This window comes from Sapajus apella, unplaced genomic scaffold (assembly GCF_009761245.1).
Source record: "Sapajus apella isolate SASKATOON/1434 unplaced genomic scaffold, GSC_monkey_1.0 scaffold7, whole genome shotgun sequence".
NCBI lineage: Eukaryota > Metazoa > Chordata > Mammalia > Primates > Cebidae > Sapajus > Sapajus apella.
The window spans coordinates 4785799-4808713 of NW_022436947.1; the positions used below are offsets into that span (position 1 = coordinate 4785799).

At 35.2% G+C, this 22915-nt stretch overlaps 1 protein-coding gene across 7 annotated transcripts in view; it reads right to left on the reverse strand.

Moving 5' to 3' along the window:
• Positions 1 to 22915, reverse strand: part of CHRM2 (cholinergic receptor muscarinic 2) — a 172122-nt gene that overhangs the window by 13862 nt on the left and 135345 nt on the right. For 5 of the 7 annotated variants that reach the window (XR_004268228.1, XR_004268225.1, XR_004268227.1 and 2 more), the window contains 2 exons: positions 11856 to 15362; positions 979 to 983 (listed from right to left, as the gene is read on the reverse strand). Coding sequence is in view for 2 of the 7 variants with exons in the window: in XM_032275897.1 (XP_032131788.1) it covers positions 13916 to 15316 (1401 nt within the window). In the remaining 5 variants the exon portion in view is untranslated. Of the gene's footprint in view, positions 1 to 978; positions 984 to 9754; positions 15363 to 22915 lie in introns of those variants that run through there. The other 2 variants (XM_032275897.1, XM_032275898.1) reach the window with 1 other exon arrangement.

Here is a 22915-nt window from a genome sequence, read left to right on the forward strand (position 1 = left end):
CTACAGTCACAGCTACTTGGGAGGCTGAGGCAGGAGGATCACTTGAGCTCCAGAGTTTGAAGCCAGCATGGGCAACATAGTGAGACACTGTCTCTAAAATTAAAATTTAAAAAAATACAAAAGAACGATTTGTTTTCTTATGTGCAGGAAATAAAAGTGATAGAGGCCATCTCATTTAACTTCCAAATCAGATATCCTTTATTTGAAAAAGGTGATAATAGTGTTCACCTTATAGGGTAGGTGTAAGGATTAGCTTGGGTAAAATGTGTGAACTTCAATGTATACATTGGTAGGCACTTTACGGAGGGGCATTTTGTTCCACCAACAATGGTTTCTACGGTTTTGATTGAGATTAATAGGAATGGTTCTATTTAAAGACTAATGTCAGAGTATCTGACCATCTAATAGAAATTTCAAAAAGCTCTCTAACTGTAAGAAGCTCAGGAGGGTTTAAAGAGGGGGGAACCTCCAGCCTAAACTTAAGTTGCCTTTGTGTGTCCAAGAAGCAGAGCTCCCTGGTCAAGTCTCCAAAGTGGAAGTTTCCTTTAATGGAGGACTGAGAGCTGGGCAAACACTTCTCACCAGGGACTGCAGCCCTAGGGGATAAAGGACACGGTACTGGTGAAAAAGAAGGGCTGGGAGAAGAAACCCTTTTTGTTGTGTCCCCATCCCGGCCTTTCCCTTGAATTCTGCAGGTGCCAAGCTCTCTCAGACACCTGTCATATGTATGGACCAGACACTGGGGGAGCATCAAGCACAGCCAGTCTGGCTGCAGCTTCTTCAGCTGTCTGGCTGCACCATGGAAATTATTTGTTCACCAAAGTCCCAGGTATTTCAGGTGGCGTCACTGGGGTCAACCTGAAAAGCCCCTGGGGGCTGCAAATAAAAAAAAGCCCTTGGAAAATATTTCAACTAGCTGCTTGAGCTGGATGTACAAAGAAATTAGCAATAAAATAATACGGTAATATTGTATGATACTTTAACTGTACAATAATATTGTCACTTATTGTAAATGTACCGTGGTTTTACTAACAATAAAAACATGAATAGAAATAATAAAAAAATATTAATGAGGTGTTCATATAGGAATACTGTACATATATAGTATTATATAAGTAAATATATAATATACATTGTATGTACATATATATTACATATATATATATTATTCATATATAGATGTATACATATTTCCCAGAGGTTTAGATCCAGGAAACCAGGTCAAGCTTCTTCTCAGGTGCTTCCTGCATAATTAACCACTTTTAGATTTGAGTCTTGGCTGTTCCACATGCATCTGTGACCTTGGGCAATTACTTGATCTCTGAGAGCTTCCAGTTCCTCATCTCTAAAATGAGCACAAAAACTTCTCATATGATTAACACCAGATCTCAGAAAATGCCTGGAATGTAAAATGAGCTAGAACAGTGTAAGATATCAATAACCTTATTACTGTAATATGCGAGACTATTTAAGCAAAACATTAAAATGATTTGAGCAATGTCTCAAAAGAAAAGAATAATTGTATTCTATCTGGAGTATTTCATAGTTCATTTTCTGTACTGAGGAAATGGTCTCAGGTTTCCGGAAGTCTCATTCATTTCAGAAAAGCACCAGCTGGGTTTACAGGACACTTAGGACTCTGCAGAGTGAAGGCTAAAAGCTCGGGAATCTTTAGTCTCTATTACAGTTTTCCACGACAGTAAGTGTTATACAACCTTGAGTATGCCTCTTTGTCAGGCACTCTGTTAGGAGCTTTTCAAACTCTAATTACTTTTAATCCTGAAATTAGTGATTGTATAAATATATATAATTTATAGCAATACTATGTATATATAAATATGGACTCTCTTTACACATGAAGAAGTTAAATAACTTCCTCAAATTTAAATATCTAGAAAGTAAAGAAAAAAATGTTAGAGAATGAGAGAAGAGTGACCATGTATAAGGCACTGTCTTAGGTTAACAAATGTAGACCTGGTCTTTGTACTTTATTTTTGTTTTTATTTTTATTTACTTATTTATTTTGAGACAGAGTCTTGCTCTGTCACCAGGCTGGAGTGCAGTGACACGGTCTCAGCTCACTGTAATCTCCGACTCCCTAGTTCGAGCAATTCTCCTGCCTCAGCTTCCCGAGTAGCTGGGGTTACAGGCATGCGCCACCACACATGGCTAATTTTTATATTTTTATTAGAGACGAGGTTTCGCCATGTTGACCAGGCTGGTCTCAAACTCCTGACCTCAGGTGATCTGGCTGCCTCAGTCTTCGTACTTTCAAAGCACATATTCTATAGGTAGAGACAAAAACTTATTCAAATAATCTATCATGCACAAATAAAATTTCAGCTATGAAAATTGCTATGGGAGCTATAGTGGGGAGTTGATGTAGTCAGAAAGGTCAGGAAGGTGTCCCAGAAAGTCTCATCCTGGATCTGAGATGCAAAGGATACTTAGGAGTTAGTCAGGTATTGAAGGGTGAGGAGAGCTTACTAGGCAAAGTATGATTAAGTGCATGTGCAAAGATTCTTTGGCAGGGTGGGGGCATGATGAAGACAGGTGTGGCTGTGGCAATGTGGCAGGTGCTATGCAATCACATGGGAGCATGGTGAGAGGTGAGGATGGGGAGTAAGGAGGGACTCAGTCATGAAGGGCCCCTAGGCCAGATAAAGAATTCTGGACATTGGCCAAGGAAGGAATCACTCATAGATTTGAAGCAGATTTGCCTTCTGAGAAGACTGTTCTGGTCTCAGTATAGAAAACATATGGGATGGGGTCAGAGGTGATGTGGCAAAATCAGGCCACCTGCACTGTGTAGAGGTATTAGTGGAAATGGGAGCAGTTGACAGATTTGACGTATTTGATATTTATGACGTAAAATTGGGAGGACTGGAAGTATCATTAGAGGTGAAGGTCAAAGGTAATGCTTTGGTTTCTATTTTGTGCAACTGAGTAGAAGATAGGTTAGAAAACAGCAGAATGGGGTCAGTTTTGTGGGTGAAATCAGGAAGGTAAGCCTTGAACATGTTGAGGTTGAGAAAGTGTGAGAAATCCATGAGAGGTGCTGAGGTGGGTAGACAATAGTCTAGATGGTGCTGGTGTTCCACGGAGAAGCCTGGGATGGAGGTAAGATTTATGTTCTGTCACATTTAAGATAATAATAAAAGCTGAGGTTGTAGATGAGATCACCTTAGGAGAGGATAATGAAATGAGACAGACACCAACGTGAAGCAACAAGGAAGTTGAACTGCTGATTTCCAAGGAGGTTGAAGCAAAATATGACCATCATGGAGTCTATAGAGAGCATCTGCTTTTGAAAATGGGGATAAGTGATAAATAAGGCTGTAACCAACCTCAAGACTCAAAGAATCTAAGTTTAACATAAACTTGGGCACACAAATACTTCTGAATGAATTCTTCCTAGGGCTGGAATTGCTACCACCTCATTGACAAGAACATAGTCAGCTCCAAGCCAAGTCACCATGGTATTTCTTGACCTGTGTACACTTGAGAACATTTGATAGGAGATTTTTTGTGGGTGTTGACTTGCTTCTTCTTTGGAGAGAGAAAAACCATATTGGGTATCTGTCTTAAAATCAATTATTTGTGTAAAGTACACAAAAACAGGAATGCTTCCTGACACATCTAGTCCACTAAATATTGGTCTAAAAACCTGGGCAAACTAGAGCCCATCTATCCAACACTTTAGGAATGCCAGAAATGTAGAGCAGATGGTAGAGTACTCCCAAGCAATTTCCAACTAGTAGATAGAGAAAGCAAAATGAAAAGTCTTGGGCCAGGTGCAGTGGCTCACACCTGTAATCCCAGCACTTAGGGAGGCAGAGTTGGGTGGATCACGAGGTCAGGAGTTCAAAACTAGCCTGGCCAATATGGTGAAACCTTATCTCTACTAAAAATACACAAAAATTAGCAGGGTGTGGCGGAACACTTCTGTAATACCAGCTACTTGGGAGGCTGAGGCAGAATTACTTGAACCCAGGAGGCAGAGGTTGCAGTGAGCCGAGATCACACCGCTGCACTCAAGCCTAGGCAATGGAGTGAGACTCCATCTCAAAGAGAATAAAAAAGAAGAGTCTTTAAGGGTAGAGCCAGAGCTCCCACTAATTCATATTGAAATTAGTACTTAATCAAGTGAGAAACTTATACTCATTGACAGTCTTTCTTAAAGAGTAGTCAGAAGTACCCAGAGTCTGATTTCCGAGATACTCACAGATATATTCTGAACATGATGAACCATTTGATAAGGGGAGTTACAGTGGTTTTTTTTGTATTTTTCCCCCTTTTTTTGTGGAGAACAAGGTATCACCATGTTGCTCAGGCAGGTCTCGATCTCTTGGGTTCAAACTATCTTCTTGCCTCTGCCTCCCTAAGTGGTGGGATTACAGGCATGACCCACTATGCCTGGTCATGATGAATCATTGTGTTTTTTTTTTTTTAAGCACAAAATATTTTATTGTTGTATTTGTTGTATTTTCTGACTGGTGGAAGGCTTTATTTAGAGATATAGTTTGGCAAAAGCACATCTAAGGACACGGCATGTAAATATTATTCTTCAACTCTTTCTGAGACTTGCCACCACTGTTTCCTCAGCACTGAATTTGGAAGTTGGAATGTCTTTGTATATATGCATCATCAACACTCGAGCCAATACTCCTTTGGTATGTTGAATGTTTTCCATTGGTACGTACCTCATTCCCTGAATTTGCAAGTCATTTTCCATTAAATTCCTAGTACTATTTCTTTAAACATGTTCTTTCTCTTTTATAAATAAAATGTGTAACATATATATAATTAAACACACTTATAAAAATACATGAACTTGATAGTAAAACTATGTGTGTGTGTGTGTGTGTGTGTGTGTGTGTATATATATATCCAATCCAATTTATATATAAATTTGGATTAACTTTAAAGATCCTGTCAAAAATTATCTTTATACCATTTGTAGCATATAAAATGCATATTTTTAAAAGAATACTAACATTCTTCAATTTCGTTAGTATGCACATTTTCAATCTTAAGTAACCTGTGCGATTTGGAATTCACATACATTTAAATAGCTGTCTTTTATTACAGAATTTTTTAAAGACTAGGATTCTATACTATGCATGTATTTCTCTCAAATGAATGCTACATGTCTTACTCATAAAAAAGCAAAGTAGTGGAAACAAGAAAGATGACAGATTCCTTTGTCATTCAAATTTTTAGAAATGATTATAGCTAATGTAACCTTATAATCCTAATTTGTCATTTACATAAAGCATTTCACCTGTACATGACCAAGATACTGTTTGTTAAATTTGCTTCCAAGTAGATATGTGTACACAAAACATAAACTTTAGCTCCCAATTTCATCATGTCTGAAACTTTTAATAATTTTATTTTCATTCCTTTCTCTCAAGTTTGTGATAGTGTAGAGTTCCTCATATATTATGTACCCAACAGTGGGCTCGATAGGCTTTAATTTCTTGATTTACGACCAATCATTAATCATGACTCATTCTCAGCTGCTCACTGTGCATGCCCAGATCTGTCTTAAAACCGAAAAGTCTTGATTACTTCACAGGGTGACCATGGGACAGTGTCCACCACCCTGTGAACAAACTGTTAGAGCCTGTGAGACCAAAGAGATAATTGGTGCATATTGTTCAGAAATAATTACAAATGCCAGTCATTAAATACATAGAATTGCTTTTTCATTGTATATTTTTGCCCTTTGCCCATATTTTTGCTGTTTTTTTGTTTTGATATTTAGCGCATGGTCATTATCAGCAGTTTTCTTGCACGACCATGTGCCACTTAACAATGTTTGTTCAAGGACACACTGCATCTAAGATGATGTCCACCTATGACTAGTGGACACCATTCCATAAGATTATAATACAGTAATTGTACTGTACTTTTTGTATAGCACAATAGTATTTGTGTATCTAGATACACAAATACCATTGTTTTACAAGTGCCTACAGCATTCAGTACAGTTACTGGCTTTACTGGCTTGTAGTCCAGACTACAGTATACAATAGGCTATACCATATAGCCTGGGTGTGTAGTAGGCTGTGATGGTTAATACTGCTTGTCAACTTGATTGAATTGAAGAATTCAAAGTATTATTCCTGGGTTTGTCTGTGAGGGTGTCGCCAAAAGAGATTAGCACTTGAGTCGGCGACCCTCGGAAGGCAGATCCACCCTTAATCTGGTGAGTACAATCTAATTAGCTGCCAGTGAATATAAAGTAGGCAGAAAAATGTGAAAAAGAGAGATGGGCCTAGCCACCCAGCCTACATCTTTCTCCCCTGCTGGATGTTTCCTGCCCTCAGACATCAGACTCCAAGTTCTTTAGTTTTGGGACTTGGACTGGCTCTCCTTGCTCCTCAGCTTGCAGATAGCCTATTGTGGGAAGTTGTAATCGTGTAAGTTAAGACTTAATAAACTCCCTTTTATATATATATATATATGTAATTAGTTCTGTCCCTCTAAGGGAACCCTGACTAATACGTAGGCTATACCATATAGATTTGTGTATGTATATGCTAGGATGCTCACACAACATCAAAATTGCCTAATGAAGCAGTTCTCAGAATGCATCCCTGTTGTTAAAATATGCATGACAGTATTTAAAAAAAAAATTGGTTATGCTTTCTGAAGTAGCAATGTCAACTACAACACAAATTAAAAGTAAGCTTCAGAAAAATAGCAATTTTTGTGTTTGCCTCTCAAAACATTTATAAAAATTACCTTTAAAACAACATTTTAAAAGATAAAAAGATACTAAAAAGAGATGAAGTAAGTAGACATAAGAAAAAAACATAATAAAAAATGGACATAAGAAAAAATAAAAAAATATTTTTTATTTTTCCAAAATAATAAATAATAATAAAGATTTAATAAAAGAAATTCTGTTAGCATTTGTTATTCATCTGAGAGAATTGAAGGATAATTTATTTTCTTTTCTCACTAGTACTTCATATTTTATCATTCCTGTTTCATTCTTAATTTTATTTCTCATGGATTTTTTTCTGCTTAAATACAAACTCGTTCAGGTTATATTTTCTATGCAGGTTAAGTTATTTAGTAGGACTGACAAAAAAAGAAATTATATTATTCAACCACTTAGTTTTTGATATTTAAATTACTTTCATTTACTTCTTTATTAACAATATTTAGAAGTGAGAGACCAAGAAAATAAAAAACAATCAGATTGGTAATCCTACTTTTCCTGCAAGATGGAAGATGCATACATGGCTTTCTTGTTTATTAACTCAAGACACATGACACCTTGACCATTTGGTCATCTGTTGCAGATTCACAGTAAGCTTCATTTCTAAATTTCTAAACGTTCCATAAGCACAAACAGCTATATGCTAAAAAAAAAAAAAAAAAAGTCTGAGAGGGATTTTTGAAAGAAATGTGCAGAGAAAGCATCAGGTTTTCCTCTCCTCAGCACTCTAAATAGTTATGCTGACATTTAAAGTACCATCGCATACAGTAGCATAGTGCTTGAGGATACCCATTGTGAAGATACTAATTTGCAGATATGTTTCGTACGTGTTATAACATATTTCTCTGATCTAAATATGTTTTGTAACCATGACTCCATGTAATCACTGATATGCAATGAAGAGATGGCCTGCAGACAACTGGAAGGCTGTTGGTGGCAGTCAGAGAACTAAAACCCATTCATATGGTTCTAACGGGTTTAGAGAACTTTGCAGTGAACTGATCATAGAGCAAAGAGGAGCAAGCAGAATTTTTTCTTCAACACCGCTCAGCTGAACTCTAGCATTCAATGCCTACTCTAGTAATATTCCAAATGCTTCTGGAAGTAGTAGAAATGTTATGCCTCTAGGCACTGTCAAGATAGACAGGATGAGACTGTGTGTGTTTGTATATATGCATGTGTGTATATTTGCATGGGCATGTGTGTTTAGGTACCTGAGTATGTATGCTTTGTGTGTTTCTTTGTGTGTGTGTATTAAGGAGAGAAATGTTCATGGATTACTTCTTAAATGCAATTATTTTTTACTTGCCAGTAGTTCTAAACAACATTAGAGCAGAATGATTCATTCTTAATACTCATGAAAAGAAAAAGAATGTGTTTAAATGCACAGTCTATGGAAAAATACATGATGTAGGTGATCATAGAAAAATATATGCTTTAAAATATATTCTTAGTGGAGATATCATAGATAGAAGTCGAGCAACTATTGTATTTGTCTTTAAACTGTGATATGTGCCATGGCTTGAGTATGGTTTAAACCCACCAAAACTCATGTTGAGGCTTGGTTCCAAGTGCAACAGTTTTGAGAGGTGGTGGGAACTTTAAGAGATATTTGTGTCATGAGGGGTCCCCCCTTCTGAAGAGATTAATGTCCTTTTTCTAGAGAGCATGCATTCTTTGCAGGTCCGGGTTAGTTGCCACAAAAGTAGGTTGTTATAAAGTGAGATTGTCCCTTGTATTTTGCCATTTGCACAGGCTTCCAGCATGTAATTCCATTCACCATGCTAGAGTGCAGCATGAGGCCCTCACCAGGTACAACAGCCCTGTGTTGAACTTTCCAGCCTCCAGAACTGTGAGCCAAATAAAACTTCTTTTCCTTATACATTGCCTAGTCTCAAATATTGTTATATCAACAGAAAACAAAGTAAAACAATATGCTAATGGTTCTTCAAGTAAATTTATCAATATGGTTATTTTTAATCCCTGGTGTTAAGAGCATGGCACTAAAAGCGTCCCGAGAGAGAAAATATTGGAAACATGTTATGAGGTAGAAAATTCTTCCTTAATCATGGCAAGATGTTTTTGCTGTTTCGGTATTTGCAATCATCTAGTCAGGAATAGCATCTGAAACTCATCGATATAGAATTCAATTTAAATTCTCAAAAATGAAGTGAGAACACTTCACTGGAACAATATAAAACTAATAGGAATTGATATAACACTCAAATATTTTTTCTTTTTCTAGAAATGACTCTGATATAGACAAAGACATCAATTTACAGGGTGAAGTGTGTCACAGGTAAAATTTAGAAAGCAAATAGATACAGAATTATGCCTTAAAATTTGAAAAAAAATGAATTAATTAAAAATATTACCACTGCATGAGTTGGTATCTAAAAGGTATAATAGTAATCCTTTAAATGTTCAGTATTTACACTTTTATATTAAAATGTAAACATGTCCTGGAATTGCATGTCCAGTGTCAACTAATATCAAAACTGTATTAGCTAACTATAGATTCGTGCTAGTGAATCAATGCAAATGTTCTGGGAAACATGGGTAGCCGAGACGAAAACAAGGAAAGGAAGAGGGTTGCTATTGAGAAAATATAGGCCACTTAGAAAAAAACTATCCACTTTAAAATTTCATGCAGAAACGCCTAATATTATACATTACTTCATTAAACATTTTTGGAATTTCATGTGTGAAATGTTGTATTGGACCCAAATTGAAACAGTGGTTTATAAAATATGGTGCTTATATAAATTTTACCTTGTTTGCCAGAATAAAAAACATTCTGAAGGTCATCCTCTTCTCCCAGTATGATTATTTTTTATTCCACTAAAATCAGTTAATTTGGAAGAGAGTGAAACTGTATGAGAAAGGGTTGGTTGCAACCTCATCAAGTAATCAGACATGAGATCAACACAGCTGTTGGAACAGTACCAGCTGGGAAGATTCTAGTCAGAAAAGGCCCGTCAGGGGCACAGGCGAATAAAGCATTGTTGTCACATGGAGTGATACCAGAAAAATTATTAATTTATTCCTGTAATAGATATTTAAAATCAGGGCCCTTCTCTTAAAGATCATAAAACAGTTTAATCTTAATATGAGATTCTGGTTATTCTTAAATCCCTTCCTTCAAATGCAAATACTATTTTCTTTGAAAATTGGGCATATAAAAATCAACTTTTGTTACTCAGAAGCAACATATACCATATTGCATATTAAGAGTTTGTGTATAATATATTTATTTGCATACAGAAATATGTATTTCTATTGTACATTTTTATTATTTATTTATAGAATATATATATATATATATTTAGCTCATAGCATATTCCAGGAAGATACATTAAATATGCACACATTTCATGCTACAGCGTGCACCCTTTAAGAGAAGCATTTTTAAGAGGCATGGTATTGAATATACATGCTGAGAATACACTTTGCACAATTTCATCCAGCTTTGGGTGCTTTCCTAATCTATTTGCAACACCGGTGCTATGGTTGTTGAAAGGGATATTATCAAACTGGGGTGAGGGAGGAAACTATCAATGAACTAAGTAGGAGAAAATAAAAACAGACTGCATTGCTGAGTAATTGTTGCCGTCATTTTGAATTCCCATCTCTCCCAGTCAGATCTTCAGGATTAAAAAAGCAATGGATGAACAAAGAACAGGAGTATGTTGACCCTCCAGCCTGTACATTTGAAACCAGGAAGTTTTTCCCTTGTGGCTTCTCATATTGATTACCGTGTCTAATACTTGGGAGCTGGCGTTAAATTATGATGAACTGGTAAAAAGGAAGTCATTTCTTTTTTTCCAAGAAATGAACAGACATTTTCCATATTAATCTCCTCTTATAAGATCACTCTGGAATATCTGCATTATTGCTATGAGGAGAGAAGAAATAAAGACCTTACAGATATTCATCTTTCCAGTAAATGCAAAAGATAAATGATATTGTTTCTGAGACAGGCTCTTAATATTATTTGAAAAGAAAAATTGTAGCTCCAATAGAAACTGACCATATCAACTACAAATATTTTGATGGCCAACTACTGCAACCTCAATTGACTGGATTTATGGCAATCATAATTGAACATTAAGATGCTGGGAAAAAGGTGGGTTATATGCATAATCTGGTGAGTTTTGATATATAGCTGTGGCCTGAGTTCCCAATCTGTGACTGACACACCAGACTTGAGAGAAAAGTGTTTCTCATACATGATTGGTGAGTATTACCTTTTCAGGTGAGCAATTTGCACTGATATTCTAAAAATAATGCAGGATTATTTTCCCATTAATAAGAGGCAAGCTTTAGAAATCCCTTAAAGTAGACAAGAATTTCTCAACCTTGGCAATAGTGACATTTCGAGCCAAATAATATTCGTTTAAAGGGGGTAGGGGAAAATGTCCTGTGCATTATAGGGTATTTAGCAGCATTCCCAGCCTCTATGCACTAGATACCATTAGCCTTCCTCTCAGCTGTGGCAACCAAAAATGTCTCTACGCATTGCTAAGTGTCCCCTGTCAGAGGGAGGGGAATTGTCTCTGAGAGCCACTGAAACAGAAAAATCCAGCAGTGGTTAATAAAAATCCTTGAATATAATCTCCATATTTCTCCAATCATCTATCATTTTCCTTATTCCTTCATTTTTCTGATCTGTTTGACAGTTTCCATGGTGTCAGTCTATCTTCAGTTTCTTTCTTTAACTTGACAGTTTCTCTTTCAATAAGGTTGCCGTGGCTGTGGCAAGGATCAAGAACAGAGAGAAGAAAAGGGGGGATACAATGGTAGTGGAGACAAAGACAGCTTGACTCATGGTGAATTGTGTTGCTAGAGCAAACAAATAAAACCCAAAATCCTGAATCCTTGACGTCAAAGGGTTCTTCCCAACTGAAGCCGAATTTACATCATAATAATACAATAAATTAGAAGGGGAAATATTTGGCTAGTCAATTCTCTGGTTTTCAGGAAGTCGAGGAGCCCATTGTCTTGATGTTATTTCCACTCAATTGATTCATTCATTTGAAGAAAGAATGTGAACATAAATATGAATTTAAATCTAGAAGTTCATGTTGAAGTAACTGTAGGTAACGGAATCTATATAAACAGATGGAAGATTACTTTGGGGGCTGACTGAAGTTATTTAAACAGGAAAATATTTTTACGAAGGATAATCAAATATAAATATGGCTGTCAATTTGCTTCTTACTAACTTACAACTTTTTTGTCATTTTTTTCTTCGTGCTTTTTTTCCCCCTTAACTCTCCAAATTGTTGAGGTGGCATCAAAGAGGCTAATCATTCAAAATAACTCTTATAAGCGATAGGTCTAATATTGTCAAATTTATCATGTAACTAACATTCATACTACTGGACAAGATATCATAAATCTAAAATCCAAAATATGAAATTTGAAAATACATTTATAATTTGATTCCTATTGAGTGAGACATTTTTAGTAAATCTCATTGGAAAACTACAGCAAATCATGTAAGAAAAATATAAAGGATAAAAATAACTAGTTATATGTGAATCAGTATAATCCTAATCCTGTATTTATTTAGACTACCCAATAAAAAGTTCTATATGGCAAGATTCTATATAATGCCACCACTTAGATAATAGTTACTGACATGATTGTTATGGTCTGGAATTAGATGGTGAGACGTGGCATGGCAACAGCCGCCTACAATCCTTCTGTCAGATTCTGTGAGTTCGTTTGGCCTCTATTTAGTTAGCCACTACATTTCTGTCACAAAGATTACTATGATTCTATTGATGAGAGAATTTTGAAGCCAAAAAATGTTACGGAGAATTGACAATTTGAGGAATATGGAATATGTAATTGTTTCAGTAATAGTATTTAAAATATCTTTTTTCCCCCTTTTACTGGGTCATGGATAATCGCAGACAACCTCATTTGATTATAATTTGAATATCATCCTTTAGCAGGCATTGGATAGAAGGTCCTATTCTCTAGGGACTGACCCAGAAATCATTGGTGCTAAGTGAGTATATCAATCCTGTTTAGGATTTCAAAGAAATAAAACAGCATCCCTTTCTGCTGACAAAGTCAGGAGTTGATTTTCTATAAGTTAACATTTCATACACAGGTCAGGCAGATTCAGCGTGAAATAGAATGTCCTAAACATCTAATTTTTAATCTTAAAATTCATCTGATTTTAATAAACTTTTTCCAACTAGATTGACCATTCTTTAATTTGATGAAACATCAATTTTACGACTTTGGTTTCTTAAACATGTTTATGCTTCAGGTAGGACATTCTGTTGAAATAAAAGGCTATTTAGGAGAAAATCAGATTGGTTTAAACATTTTGCATATAGGATCCTAAGTGTACTAAATCCTTATAGGCCTTGATACCCCCAATGAATGCAAAGGACACAGTGAGGAGGGGTGAAATGTCCATTTTCATGGCTGTTTCTGGCTGGACATAGTGAAAGTCCTGTAGGTTTTGCCTGTAAACAATATAGAACAGGGATGTACAAAATAATGGCATAACAAGAAGAAAAACGGTGTGACCTAGTTTGGGTTTTTGTTTGTTTGCTTTCTTCTCATGGTGGGAAAAAGAAAGGCAAAAAATAAGCATTTATTACGTTGCAATCCTCTAAATAGAACCATAGCAAAAGAATAAAATAGGCTTAACACTCTGGAGACGATTTCTGCATCCTTCTTTGATTTTCTTTCTTTACCTCCCTATTGTATAGTGCCTATTTCTTTGTGGTTAAGTCTCCATGTCTACCACTTAACTGTGGCATTTCCTTCTCTTAAGGACACATGAGAACAACAACAACAAAAGAAACAAAAAAGGAACAAGGTTATTCCTCTTGTGCAGAGACGGATAAAATTGTAGATTCAGAAGCCCTTCTTCAAGAGAGTATGAGAAAGAGTAGATTGTTCCTTAAATCCACAACCCCAACATGTTTCCTTCATTGTCTCATTGCTCCTAATACTGACAGTTTATAAGGTGCAATTTTTGCAAACTGGAGCCTAGGCATGATAAGTATGTCACTGCTGGGCTCCTGAATTGCACGTTTTGTAATCAGACTATAAAGTGCAATGGCAGAGATTTTAAAACTAGGAGCTCTTTTATCCCTTTTATTCTTCTCGAGCTCCCCTTGCCCACCTTCTTTCTTTTTCAAAGATGTTTTACCTTGTAGCGCCTATGTTCTTATAGTGACACATGAGAAGGTGTTTAAAGGTCTTCTTGAAGGTGGCATTACAAAGTGCATAGCAGGCAGGGTTGATAGTGCTATTGATATAACAAAGCCAGTAACCGATTGTCCACACAGTGTTGGGGATGCAAGGTGCACAAAAGGTGTTGATGAGCACCATGACATTGTACGGGGCCCAAGTGATGATGAAAGCCAACAGAATAGCCAAGATTGTCCTGGTGACTTTCTTTTCCCGGGAAGGAGGAGGCTTCTTTTTTGCAGGCTGCTTAGTCATCTTCACAATCTTGCGGGCTACAATGTTCTGCTTTTCATCTCCGTTCTGACCTGAAGACCCCACTACCTCCACGGTGGTATTAGTTGGGGTACATGAGTCACTTTTTTGGGTCTTGGTGCCAATTTTGATAAAGGTTTGCTTAGAGTTTTCATCTTTGGAATGGCCCAGGGAAGTGGAAACTGTGTTTTCATCCTGGGTTATCTCATCATCTCTCATATTAGAGGCAACAGCACTGACTGAGGTGGAGTCATTGGAGCTCTCTTTCTCCTCTCCCTGAACACAGTTTTCCGTCACAGCATCTCTGGGGGCTTTGCCATTCTGGATTTTGTTATGCTCCAGGCCATCGTCACGGCTGGGCATGTTGTTATTGTTTGGCTTCACTATCCTTCCTTGTACCAGACTTGGAGAAACAGGGTCTTGGTTGGCCACAGGTTCCTTCTTGTCCTTCTTTATCCTGCTCTTGCTGGCTCGGGATATGTGCCAATATAGCACAGTCATGATGATCACTGGCAAATAGAAGGCTGCAATGGCCGTGCCAAAGGTGACAGCAGCATTGGAAAAAAACTGAATGTAGCACTCCCCATCCTCCACAGTTCTCACTCCTACAATGAACTGCCAGAAGAGAATGGCCGGAGCCCAGAGGATGAAAGAGAGGACCCAGGCAGCTGCAATCATCATACCTGCCATTTTTGTGGTCCGCTTGACTGGGTAGGTCAGAGGTTTTGTGACACAGAAGTACCTGTCAAAGCTGATGATGAGCAGATTCATAACTGACGCATTGCTGACCACATAGTCCAGGGCTAGCCAAAGGTCACACACCACAGGTCCCAAAGGCCAGTAGCCAATCACAGTGTAGAGGGTGTACAAGTTCATGGAGAAAACACCTATGATAAGGTCAGCACAGGCCAAGCTGAACAAAAAGTAATTGTTGACGGTCTGGAGGTGGCGGTTAACTTTAATGGAAACCATGACTAGTATGTTCCCGATAATGGTCACCAAACTGAGGGATCCAGCCACCAGGACAATAAACACCACTTCAAATGTCTTATAAGGACTGCTAAGAGCCAGGCTATTGTTAGAGGAGTTTGTTGAGTTATTCATTTTGTGTTCTGTAATCAGTAGCCAAGTAGCAAATAAACATTTAAACCTGCAAGGAAATAGAATAAAATTAACAAACATAATATAAACATTGCTTTAAAATACATACTATTGTTGCCTTTTAAACTACATAATTTTCTCCCAAATCTCCCTTCCCCTGCATGAGTACTGTGTCTACCTGCCTCAATTCCCCATATAAAAAGCAAGACCTTTAAATGGAGGATTCAAATGGACCTTTCCAGCTGGCAATGAATTTGAAGTCCAATAATGTTTTGAATATGTCCTTATCTAGATATGAGTATCTATCTACCTACCTATCTACCTGTCTCATAGATTGAATGAAACTTAGTATAATACTGATAAATTGAATTAAATAAACCAAAATTACAAACAACATTTTCTAAAACATCAAGAGATTTCTGGAATAGACATAAAAATTAATAAATAAGTGAAAGGACAAAATTATGGAAGAAATCACAGAATGTATCAAATTGAACGTGTGACTTTTATAGTTAAGAGTGCCTTTCCTCATGGAAGCTCTAAGCCTTTTTCACAATAATACTGAGAATGGTAAAAATAAAGATAATATAATAATATTTTATTAGCTAAAATACTCTCTCTAGTTTGGAGAATTATTTTCCTCTGGCCTCTATTTTATTTCATACTTGTAATCAGTATTACATAGTCCTCATTTCCAATATTCCATATCTTACAAAAGAATATTTGCTTATTAAATGCATATTGAATTCAATAAGCCAAAATTATGCATAGGACTTTCCAAAGCATAAAGAGATTTCTGGAATAGACATACAAATTAATACATCAATAAGAAGACAAAATTATGGGAGAAAGTACCACTTTTCTGAATCTTTTATTTTTCAAACCACTATTAAATCTACTATCTTACTATTCTTTCTGCCAGTCTTTCTGTTTTGTAGAAGGAACTAAGGCTCAGAAAGATGAAATCCCAGTGTGTTCAATCATTCCTTCTTTCACTTTGTGCTCATATATCTGTTGAGCAGCTTCTCTTAATTAGGTATTGTGGACATTCAGTGATGATTAAAACAAGGTCTCTGCCTGGTGGCAGACATGGATTGATGAAGAAGCAATTATTAATCCTGAGTGCACTTCATGTTTCCCTATCCTGTGGTGTGTCAGGAAACACATAATGGTCATTTTTGAGATAATATCATTGAAGTCTGGTGACAATTGAGTGATCTTTCATAAAGGAAAATGTATATTGGGGATTTAGAAAAGAAAGTTAAGAATTCATCAGAGAGATATAAAACATTTCTGGAGAAACAGCATCTGAAGGGGAAACTAGCTCAAGTTTCACCTCTTCTTGAAAAAAATTGCTGTGAGTTGTCAAAATAAGCATTACCGAGAAATTAAAATTTGGGAATATTGATTAATTTGGATGCTATTAATTACAAAGTAATGCTATAAAAAATGGGTAGGGCAATGGTTTGCACTTAAAATCCATGTAGAAAATAATTTGGTAAGCAACTACATAACACAAGTAATATTTAAATGAATAATTTATCCTGCTTTGGAAAGCCAATTGTTTTCCAGTATTTTCTTGGACAAAACATGAACAATGAGATTTGGCCTTAATAAAATTAGACCTGAAATTCAGAAGCTGAAAGGAAAATATATGTAACAATTGCGTATTTCTTTAAAACGTTTGCATAGAACAAAACAGTCAAAATAACAATTGAGAAACAATATTTGTAAAGTGAATAATAAAAAATTATCCAATGTCTTTAATATAATACAGTTTTGGGAAAAAAAGAAAGATGAAAGATGAATAATCTAAAACATTGTTGTAGTAGTTAAATCAAAGAAAAATTAAACACTAATGACCTTTAAACATATAAAATGATACTCAACCTCAACAGTTTAAAGGTGCTAATCCAAACAATGAAAAACATTTTTTCCATCAGTCGTATTAATGGTAGTGTTGAATACTTTTGGCAGGGCTAGTGGGATAATCACTATGAAGGGCAATTTATCTATATCTATACAGCTTTAAATCTATATCTATAAAAATTTATTAAGAAACACTTGTCTCAGGAATGCCACATATAGGAATGTGTCTTTCAGATATAGTCATAAAAATGTGCAAAGAGGTCTACTCAAGTATGTTTACTCAGAAATGTTGTTATAGCAAACAAATCCATAGAAATATTAAAACTATTCATCAACAAGGGATTGGTTGAATATATTATGGAATATTCTTACAATGAAATATTATGTAGCTATTAAAACAGGTAGATATTTGTGTCCTGGCATTGCTGGGGAAAGTTATATAGTAGAAGATGGCTTAGTCATAGTGAGACATAGATTATTATAGAATATAATTATATTTAATCAAAAAGGTGATTGTATGTAATATTACATATGTATGTACTATATGTCTGCAGCTTATTGGGAAATATTGAAGAGTTTAATCAGGGAAATGATGTCAATGGAATGCAACTTAGATCAGTTGAATCATTTCAATTGCATTTCTCTTTGACTCCTTTTTTGCAATTAATCATACAATTGTGTATTCATGGTAATTTATTTGAATAAAACATTTACTATTCCAGTTCTTATTTTAATGATTTCTTAATAGCTCATGTAACTATAAGATGAGAATTGTGATTTGCTTATAAGCAGCATTTTCTCTGTTTATTAGATCAATTCATGGGCATTTTGGAGCTGAGCTATATGTGTACCTGTTTCATTAAATGTTAATATAAATCCACTTAGTTTGAAAAATACCAAAAATCTATTTATTGCCTCCGCATTTAAATTACTTACTCATAGTTTTGATATAGCATAGGACTTATATTCTAGTTTTTAAAAGATTTTTGATAATTTCCTCTGGAGAATAATGAATAATACTTATTTTTAAAAGTAGGGATTTGAAAACAACTTGTTTGGCTCTTTATTTTATAGATTAAAAAATCATAAGAGTAACTAAGTGATTTGTCCATATTTGGTGCTAATAGTAATAAGCATTATTATTACATAACTCTACGTTAACAGAACTATATGACTCTCACTCTACCTGCATCTTATTATTTATTTATGTATTCATTCATTTTGTTTGTTTATTATCTTCCTTTCTCCTCTTCCTTCTTATTTACCGTGGGCATATATTACTTTGTCAGTTTAAGGAAATTAACTAAAAGAAAATACAGTGTTAGGGCTCTCAAATATAGATGTCAACAATAATCCTCAAAGACATAATCTCAAATGCCAAAATACTGAATATTGAATTTTCAAAAGATCAAAATTCCTGAGGATCTAAATTGCTAAAGTCCAAAATCCCCCAAACTCTAACCCTGAAAGATTAAAATCCTGAATGTTGAAATCTCGAAAGCTAAATTCTGGAAGAAGGATTAGCATTTCACTTCTATGCAGGATAGTTGCATCATGTTGCCTCCATCACATTAGATGGAACCATCACATCACCTTGTTATTGTCTTTATTTGGAAATAACATGTAGTTTAAGGAGATGTATATGAGCACTAGGTTGACAAGGGGTGGACTTGTGAGCTTAATTTTAGGTGTCAACTTGGCTGAATTATGGAATACCTAAAATATCTAAATTAATATTTTATCAATACTTGTGTCTGTGAGGGTGTTTCCAGAAGAAATTTGTGTTTGAGTGAGTGAACAAGAGGAGGAATTTGCCCTCAGTGTTGGAGAGCACCATCCAATTTGCAAAAGCTCAGTGAGAATAAATTCAGAAGGTGGCTTGATCACTCTCTGAAACTCTGATAGACTTTTCTTCTGCTGTGTTGGACATCAGCATTCCAGCCAGACCAGGCTGAACTCCAGGACTTACACCAGCATCCCCAAGGTGCCGAGACTTTCGACCTCAAACTGACAGTTACACCATCCTTCTCCCTAGTTCTGAGGCCTTTGGACTTAGCCTAAGCCATGCTTCCTGGGGTCTCAGTCTTCTAGATGGTCTGTCATGGGATTTCTCTGCCATCATAAACACATGAGTCAATTCTCCTAATAAATCCCCTCTCATATATATATATATATATATATATATATATATATATATATACACACACACACACATATCCTATTGGTTCTGTCTCTCTGGAGATTCCTAACTAATATAGATTTGGTATTAGAGAAGCTGAATATCATACTACAAATATACATTATCTCACTTAACATTAACAACTGTATAAAATATATGGAACAGTTTCTATCATCCCCTTTATGTGATAAAGAAAACAGATTTCACAAGTGGTTAAAGCAGGTTTTTCTCAATCACAATCACAAAGCTAATGAGAAAATAATCTACAAATAAAATCAACATCCTTACCTTGCAGTTATACACACTTGCTCTGTTTCCCTTCCCCATTAAAAAATTATACTATATCCAGTAATGTGTGGAATTGTTAGGCAGCAGGACAATGATGAACTACACTCAGAGGTTGCTAGTTTAAGATATTTGGTTTTCGATAAACTAAAATTCTTGCTCAGGTAGAACACAATAAATTTATGTAATATTAACAAATTTAGTTGCTATTATATTCCCTGAATTTTTATAGTTATATTTCTTGATTATACTAATGCTGTATATAAAATTGGAAAACATTTCTCTTAGAAGCAACTACAAACAGTTGAAGGCTGTCATTTCTCTCACCATGATGCACAGGCCATGTAGAATCGTTCCTCTTCCTCTAAAGAAAGCAGTTTCCTCCTGTAAATTGAATTCCAATTCTACTCTTTAAGTTTCTGTAAAAGTTTTCAGTTCTAGTCTGGTATTATAGCATGGTGTTAAAGCAATAACAGTTACATCATTGATGAAATAACATAATCACAAGAAACTACACAATGAAGCTGACCTTCAAGAACTCAGCATCTTAAGACAGCAAGTGTACAGCATTAGCCAATTTGGTATTTTACAGTCTAGTTTGTAACTAAGTCCTGGAAGTACTATGGAAACTTATAAGACAATGTTTCTGCCCTCAGTTTCTTTACACTTGACTTCCCATACGGGGAAGACAGACCACAGTTTAACATCTTCCTTGAAAAGGTGTGGGTGCTAATCTTTACTCTTAATTATTAGCTGTGTGACTCTGATCATGTCATTTAAATTTAATGAACCTCAATTTTCTTTTTTCTCAAACAGGAATAATAACCCTCTTTTTCTTTCAGAGTTGTGGTAAGGAGGAAAGTGAGATAATGTCTCTGAACTATGATTGTTAGTATTAAATATTAAACAAATGCTGCTAATGTTAAAATTTGCCAGATGAGTATAAAATTATCACCTTTCTTAAGAGTGAACAGAAAATTATGTGTATGTGTATGTATCAGGTATCTTAAGAGTGGGAAGGTGTGGGGCACGGGGTAGAGATAATACTAAATTGTTATTATCAATGATATTAAATTATCAGTAACATTAAATTATCAATACTACTACTGATAATGATAATTAACATGTCTTGAGCATAATTACTCTCCAAAACAACTCCTGAAGTGATTAGTATGTTTATTATACTCCTTTTATAAATGTTGAATTAAATATCAAATACTTAAGCTACTTAAGGTTCAAACCAAGGGCACCGAACTCCAAACTCTACTATGAATACTTAGTCTTTGGCAGATGAACAGTCTCATGTAGCTGCTACTGCTCACTCACACATTTCTCCTTCTGACCTGACATGACTAATACCTACATCCCCACATCGAGTTGGGACCTTGGTTTAGACAACAGAGTGAGAATCATTATGTCCAGGACAATACTGGAGCTTTGGGCAAAAGACGTTCACAATAAGCTAGGGAGTTAGTAAGTATGGTTCTGCACATAAAAATATGTGACATTTAAGATTCAAAAAATTGTCTTAAAATTAATCATAAAAACATACTACCATGTGAATTAATAAATAGCTTCCCATATAAGTATTCAAATCAATGGACAAAAACGTTCTAAATATTGACAATGGCAGATTTTTCTGAATTGTCACAGAGAGAATATAATTAAAAAATAAACTCTGATACACATTTCGATACAAGTAAATCATTACATTAAAAAAATGAAATTTTCTTCATACACTGCTGAAGTCAGGCAGGATACCTGATATATGATGAAAGTTTTTGTATGTGAATTTCTAATGTAATAAGCTAATAATGAATTATCAACATATAAGTACCTGAGTGCTGGGATTTTTGCATGTTATTTTATTTAATTCTCACAATAGCCCTGAAAAGAATGACTATTATCTTTTCCAGTTGTACAGATGACAATGATATCAGATCCAGAAAGTGCTGTGATTCCAATTTAGGACTGACTCCTGGGACCATGTTATTTCCACTATAGTACACAGTGGCATAAAACCTGTCCCATTTAAAAAAAAGAAAAAAAAGTGTTCCAGAAGAAATAAAAAAGTCAAGAAAAAAATGAATTCATGGTTGATAACAGGTGAAATCCACTGACAGAGAAGTTACGTAATTTTATAAAAAATTTTCGGAACAAGAAGGAAGTTTGGAAATCAAGAGGAATTCACATAAGGTTGAATTTACAGTTGCTTCTATTTCTTTAATTTTTGTTTTAAAAATATAATCTTAGCATATATGCTCCCTATAGATTTTTTAATTCTGCTGCTATTTCAACACATTATCAAGAAATGGCAGAGTTCTTTGGGCATTTCTTGCCCATTTTTCAACCATTAAGATCTTAAAAGCAGCATATTCGCTTAGCAAGTAACACTGATAAGATAATGAGCCTTATCAGTGTCGGCTCAAATACCAAAACTGATAGAATAGTGATAAGGTCCTTGTTAGCCTTCATATTTTGTATATGAGGGCTAAATACCATAGTATGTGTTTAGAGAATTATAGGTTTACTTCAACAATATTATGTTTAGATATATAGCTTTCAGTACCAATTATTATTATAGAAAACATAAAAATATAATGATCATGCAATATGGCAGCAATTCAGGGAAATATCAGACTATCATTGGAAGCAAGTGTTCACCTGCTGAGAGCCAGGAGATGATAGTAAAGGAGACAAGTATTATCTCTTCCCCATGTTAAGAATGAGATGTGGTTATCATTGATGAGAAAACAAATTAAGTTGATTTATTTTTAATTTTTATATAATATTTTTACAAATAAATATGTTGTATAATAATCCAATGAATGACATTCTAGCTATAATCTTTTCTCTGACATAGGATAGATGACCATTCATGTATATAATCCATATCCTCTTTTAAACATTCAGGTAATTCCACTAATTTATAAACTGCATTGGTGAATGTGTTAAATAGGCTTTGAGATTATGTTATCAATAATCAATCACTCCTTCCATTAATTATGCTGGAGAGAAAAAGAAGAAAAAGAGAATCGAGGAGAGACTTATTTAAGGATGTCTTGGGGAGCAAAGTCCCCTTACTCTAAAAAAAGGTTTGATTGTACACAGTTTTGATATTGATGCAGCTGATGATAACATAGTTTGTTTATATTATAATGACCCTTACAAATCTTGAATGTCCTTAATTTTTACTTACAGATAGAAAAGAGTCCTGGGCTGGGGCTCAGGAGACAGTCCAGCCTTCCTAGCTAGCAATATTGACATTT